Raw genomic sequence first — 6,322 nt, forward strand, 5'->3', positions numbered from 1 at the left:
TCCTTATAAGGTGGACCTGTGCTCAATACAAGTAGCCACTATTATTATTGTTATTATTATTATTATTATTATTATTATTATTATTATTATTATTATTATTATTATTATTATTATTATTATTATTATCATTATTATTATCATTATTATTATTATTATTATTATTATTATTATTATTATTATTATTATTATTATTATTATTATCATTATTATTATTATTATTATTATTATTATTATCATCATCCTTTCTTCTTGTCTCCTATCATGTCATCCCACAGGGCATTGATACTATGGAGGAGTTTGACCTGAACCCCCAGACGCCTACCAGCCCCCAGCCCCAGCCAGACCTCTTTGCTTCCCCACCGACCACGCCCTCAGTGGCTGCCCCATCAGCTGCCGCTGCAGCCCCAGCTCCGGCTTCAGACCTCTTCAACCTGTCTGGCCCTCCAGAGCCCCAGAAGCCACCAGTCGCTAAGGCCATGAGTCTGGACTCAGCCTTTGGATCATCTGACCCATTTGCAGTGCAGGTATGATGTGGTGTCCACTGACCTCAATGTGCTATGTTTTCTCTTTCTGGAAACTGATATTAGAAAGATTAAGCAAAAATTTTATAGCCTTTATCCATTTACTGTGTATGTGGTATTTTTTCCAGAGTTTTCATTCTTTGTAAATACTTTTGTGCTAGTTCCATGTCGTGTGAAATGCGCAATAAAAGTTTCCACACCATGAAAATTTCCAACCTTACAGGTCGTTAGTGTATCTCACTTCATGCAATGAACATGTAGCTTCTCATATATGTGGTATTGGTGCTTTACTTTCCCATTGCAGGCTACTCCAACAGTTGCTACCAACAGTGCTGCACCCCCAGCCAGCAGCACCCCATCAGATGACCTCTTCAAGGAATTCAAGGACACCTTCACTGCACCTGCCCCCCAGCCAGTCAACGCCTTTCAGACACCCATGGCCCAGCCGGCAACCAACCCCTTTGGTGCTGCACCTGCTGCTGCACCTTTCCAGGCCAACTTTGGTGGAATGGGGGCTGCTCCAGCACCTTTCGCTGGTGCACCAGCAGCATTTGGAGGTGCGCCAAGCATGTTTGGGGCGCCTCCACCAGCACAGCCTGCAGTAGATCCCTTCGGAGGTGGGCCTGTGTTTGGTGACAGCGTGCTGGCCCCAGACACATCAGCAAACCCGCTGAACCAGCCCAAACCTCAGAAATCGGATCCGTTCTCAGACCTGGGTGCCCTGGGATCATCAAAGGCAGATGCACCAAAGAGCAATAAGGAGATGTTTGCCAATTACAAGATTGGTAAGCCCGGTGAAGCCCAGCCTGCTCCGGAAGTCAAGCTGACTGGAGGACCCAAGAGACCGCCTCCAGCCATCCCAACGAGTCCAGAGAGTAGTACGTGTCAAGCATCATTATCTCCCCCTAATACACTTGATTTGAAAAAGCTTCATAGCGAAAGGCGGGATGTATTTACCATGCCTTCCCCCGAGGGCCCTCCTCCACCCCTTCCCCCAGACACATTGCGAACTAAAGACCATGAACCAAATAGCTCCCTCTGTGAAGAGGAAGATGCTAACATCAGCTTGCCACTCCCCTCTAGCCCTCCTCCTCCCTTGCCTTCATATATTAACATCAAGGATGTCCACCCCAGTAACACTCTTGCTGAAATAAATCTTGGAAGTGATGCACTCCCACCACCTCCTCCTCCAAGATCCAAATCTTCCTCACAACTCAGGATCAGTGTGTCCAACCCCTTGCCAGTTCCTCCTAGAAACAGGAATCATTCCTCCCCACCTTACAGTCCGCACTCGGAGACGGCCAGCATCAAATCATGTGATGCTCGCTTCGTCTCCAGTACTCCACCTCCAAATCGAGTCTCCTCCCCTTCAGTAGTGTCCACCAGCAGTGCTCTTAGCACCCTTGATGAACTCCAAGGCGAGGACCACTCGTCGGGAGTAACCAGTAACTCTGCTCCATCTCATTCTAATAGCATGAACAGCTTATCTAGTGTGTTTGATAGCAACAATGTATCCACAGACACTTTTGATAATGATTCTAGTGTACCTTCACCTGCGCCCAGCCCCATTGCTTCATCTTTGTGTCATGAAAACTCAGCTAAACCTATTGACATAATGCTGCCAAAGGCTTCATCAGTTAGCATCCACAATAGGGGTCCATGTTCAACTTCCCAAGACTCACTGTATAGCTCTGTGGAAACCCTATCTCTATCCTCCTCACAAACCATCCATCCATCAGCCAAAAGCTCTCATCCAGTCCATGGTAATCATGCATCAAAAGTCACAACAGCTTCCATCTCCATTTTGTCCACGTCGGCGCCAGTCAGTCAGGACTCGTTCCCAAAGACCAATCCTCGATCCGGCCGGTCGCTGTCACCCATTGTACTTCCCAAGCTCCCTGTCCACGAGGATCCGTTCGCAGACGACCCATTCTCGCGACACTCTCCATCGGTCAAGAAAACATTTGTTCTTGATTCATTCACAAACTCTTCGGTCACCTCCACCACCACCACCACCAATGTCGCCGTCACGAGTCACTCGCAAATGTCAGACATGTGGTCATCTCATGAAATCACAGCAGCGAACTCTGACTCTAAATTTGGCGTTGTCATCAATTCAGATCCATTTGCTCCTGGAGGAGCTCCGGTAACAAACGGCGGAGCCAGTCAGGCGGGGAACAACCTCTTTGGAAACTCCTTTGACACGTTTGACTTCAGTAACCCAAATCAATGATCTCTCAATATCCTATTACCTGCAACAAGGTGAGAACTATGTCCTATCAGTAAAGCCAATCAGTTTATAGACTTCTTGTTCAAAACATCATGTTAAATAACTCACAGAAAATCTTGCATCAAAAGGATCTTTGCACAAAAATTGTTTCATCCAGAAGTTTGACTTCAGAACAATGTCTCTTGGATTATCATACAAGGTACATCAGCTGTAGAATGTCAGGTGTTAAATGTGTTTGTCATTTTCAAAAGTTATCACTGAGTCTCTAAATTGATGACTTTAGTTCCCAGCTGATGTATTTCAGTACTTTTATGAAGAAATTTGTAAACAAAATTCTGAGTGGTTTTGTTGAAAATAGTCGGGGTAATCTGCAATTATCAAATTCAAATGCATGGTCTTACATCAGTCAAGTGACATTGAACACAAGCAATTTAAAGTTATTTGATGCTCATATATCAATACATGAAATAACTCCTTGATCTGTGCAGAATTTTGCATGTATTTGACAATTGTTATGACTACTGTGTAATCAATTCAGTAAAGAATTTGAATGGTCTTATGATTTTCTGGTACTCCTAACTTTTGGCCATGTTGCTGTGTTTAAATAAATTCCATGTCATGTTCATAGCATTCAGATTGAAGTTGAAAACACAAACTTTCTCTCTTAAAGTCTTTGCTCTTCTCAATTTCTGTTACGTATTTAATCACATTGAGGCAACTCATTGCAGTGTATTTTATATTCATCCTAGTTTCTTTCTTTTCTTTGATTGTATAGATATCTGCTGAGATCGCATGCATGATATGCACATAACCGCATGATATTTATTTGTCACGTTTAACATACTTTCCGCACTATACTTTCATCATCCCATTGCTGTGCAGTCTACTGAGCATGCTTACCAATTTTTTTTTTTTTTTTACCCACTGACAGAACATGGAAGGTCTCTCCCAAACAATTTGTGTTTACAGAATGAGTTTGAATCAGTTTTATTATTTGCTCAAGTCTGCTTTTTAAGTTTGAATCAATTTTATCATTTGCTTGATTCTGCTTGTTTGTGTCTTTTAATTTCTTCCAACCAGTCTAATTTGTATTGAGTTTGCTTCTTTTTTTTTTTACAATCTTTGTGTTCCAACAGAATTCTTGCCAGAGCGATATGGGGAATTTGAGGCAGTAAATATTTTAAGAGAGAAAGTTTGTATGCACATCTTTTGTACGATGTAGAAATCCTTCAAGGTTTGTGTCAGGTCCAGATTAAATGCCAAATGATTAGGTGTATCATAGCATTTCTAATGTAAAAAAAATCAAATGACTGCATCAAGAGCTGACTGTGGAATGCTGATTTTCTGCCAAGACCATGTCAGACCAAGTAATGAACAGTTTTTTAGACCCACTGAAATAATGACATATTGATGACTTTAGCTAGTTGCACGGCTTTGATTGTGAATTGATTGTTGATCTGCCATTTAGTTTTTTACTACAATGACATGATACTTTATACTGATTGGCTTGCACCACGATAACTGCAACAACAGGACGAACACAATACCAAGGCACGTTTTTCTGGACATACTCTGCTTGCAATATTCTCTTTGAAAGAAAAATATATATGTGTGACCCTGCTTCACAAAATGAACAGGAAGTCGCCAGACATGAAATTTTAGTTAAGAGCATATTCTAAAAGAGCAGACTGTAAGCTTTAAAATGATATATAACTCAAATCAAATGGACTCTCCTGACCTATCTGAATATTGGAAAGAATGCACACAGTCAGCGCTATTAAAATCTTTGCCAAGTCGTGCTGGCTGTGCGATGAATGGGACAGAAAACAGGATGTAAACCATGGTAGTAACAACAATGAAGGGATATCAGATTAAACTGAAATTAAGCATGCTTTATTAACACATACTGTCCTTAATTAATGCCAAATTTCAAAGTAGTAGCATCATCCTTTCAAAAGTTATTAGAGTTGAAAGTGAAGAGTGTGTACAAGGTCTTTTAAGAAATGAAAAGGGAACTCTAAAGACACACCTAATCACACTATTTTACCACAAAATGTTCGAGAGAAATTGCTAAAAAACACACTTTCCTGCCTGTTTTATGATCCCAAATTTTGACATAATGTAGAAGAAGACTTGCTCTTTCAGAAAATATGAAAAAGTCAAGTTTGGCTACGTTGACCCATTTCACCTACATGTATGTTCAGCCCTCACACAAAATCAGTGTGTGCAACTTTTTGTTCGTTTTGTGATGCACGGCCACATATCTATTAGCTCGCTGGGAAATATCTTTGTAGAGAGTCCTTGCTCTGTCGAAGCACACAAATTAAATTGGCTGACAAAATTGACAAGTTACATTTTGTAAACTTGTTTAATTTATTTCATTCCTATGCAGTCTAGAGCTGTATGTTGCTGTCAAAATGCAGAGGTGAAGGTCATTTTGCTTCTCACATAGGACAGACACTGAATGTGTTCGCTTTCGTCTTGTTTTGTCCACAAATCTCTCTTTCATTTCCTCCCTTTTATACAGCTTTGATCCTGCAATAGTCACTCACTATAGGGAGTGGCTTCAGCTTACACTCTCGGAAAACGGCATGCAGAAAACTTTGACGTCGACTCAGTATCAGGAATCCTACAGCGGGGCTGATGGCACACATAGACACAAACCTTCGAGGGAAAGAAGACAATGAATCACCATCACCATCACCATTCTACTTCCACAATGGAGATGCATTTCATATCATATGATTGTATTTCTGATGAATGTGATAAAATTTCTTGAAAACTCTATTTTTCGTGATTTTTTTTTATCCAAAGGAGATATTCCTTCGTGATGTTATATAGAATGATGTTTTATTGTGTGAGGATTATAGTAATACACTTTCTGGTTTTAAACAGTACATTCCCTTGTAAAACTATCTCACATTGTGTGATTGTGTACAAAGTGTACCTGCCTTAATGCTTCAGTCTTCAAGCTGTCTTATAGTTTTTGTTCCACTTTCATAAATCTGCTCATGATAATGTTCACACCTTTTGATGCAGTTACAGGGCCATGAAGAGATGACAATGTACATTTAACATTCTTGCAAGGAGAACATTTATGTCATTTGTGTTAATCTCTACAAATAAGTTACATTGTATTCATGTAAATTAGTTTGTAAGGAATGATAAGGTGTGAGAGCTAAGATTGCACTGACTTGCTTTAAAGCCAACTCGTCTGAGTTATGCTGTATTTGTTATAAAGTTTGTGTGTCCCTTTTGCAGTGCTGCAAATTATATTGCTTTCACAAACTGGTACATTGTAGAAGGAGGTAATTCAGGCCTTTCCTCAGAATGATAAAACTGGAAACTTCTTTATGAGGGAGGGTTAAACAATAATATAGAGTTACAGTGAATTTATTTGGAGCCTGGAAAAAAATGTTATTTTTGGTACAGAAGGGAGTGTATTCTCAAGTGGCATGAGGTTAGTTTTAAAGCTTTGAGTATGTATTACTGTAAAGATTTCGTGCACAATATTGAGAAACATTCAAGCAAAATTTTTGTGACGTTTGCAAAAGGGATATGCGACCTTTAG

At 40.3% G+C, this 6,322-nt stretch overlaps 1 protein-coding gene across 1 annotated transcript in view; it reads left to right on the forward strand.

The window, feature by feature from the left end:
• Nucleotides 1–5,499, forward strand: part of LOC139728119 (uncharacterized) — an 88,329-nt gene extending 82,830 nt beyond the window's left edge. Inside the window, exons 8-10 of the mRNA XM_071639078.1 lie at nucleotides 276–524; nucleotides 826–1,399; nucleotides 5,279–5,499. Of these exons, the coding sequence (XP_071495179.1) occupies nucleotides 276–524; nucleotides 826–1,399; nucleotides 5,279–5,295 (840 nt within the window). The 3' untranslated portion in view covers nucleotides 5,296–5,499. The remainder of the gene's footprint in view (nucleotides 1–275; nucleotides 525–825; nucleotides 1,400–5,278) is intronic.
• The last annotated feature ends 823 nt before the right edge of the window (nucleotides 5,500–6,322 follow it).

This window comes from Diadema antillarum, unplaced genomic scaffold, assembly GCF_040938485.1.
Source record: "Diadema antillarum isolate AM-2024a unplaced genomic scaffold, OU_Dant_1.0 seq00000166_RagTag, whole genome shotgun sequence".
In the NCBI taxonomy this organism is placed as follows: domain Eukaryota; kingdom Metazoa; phylum Echinodermata; class Echinoidea; order Diadematoida; family Diadematidae; genus Diadema; species Diadema antillarum.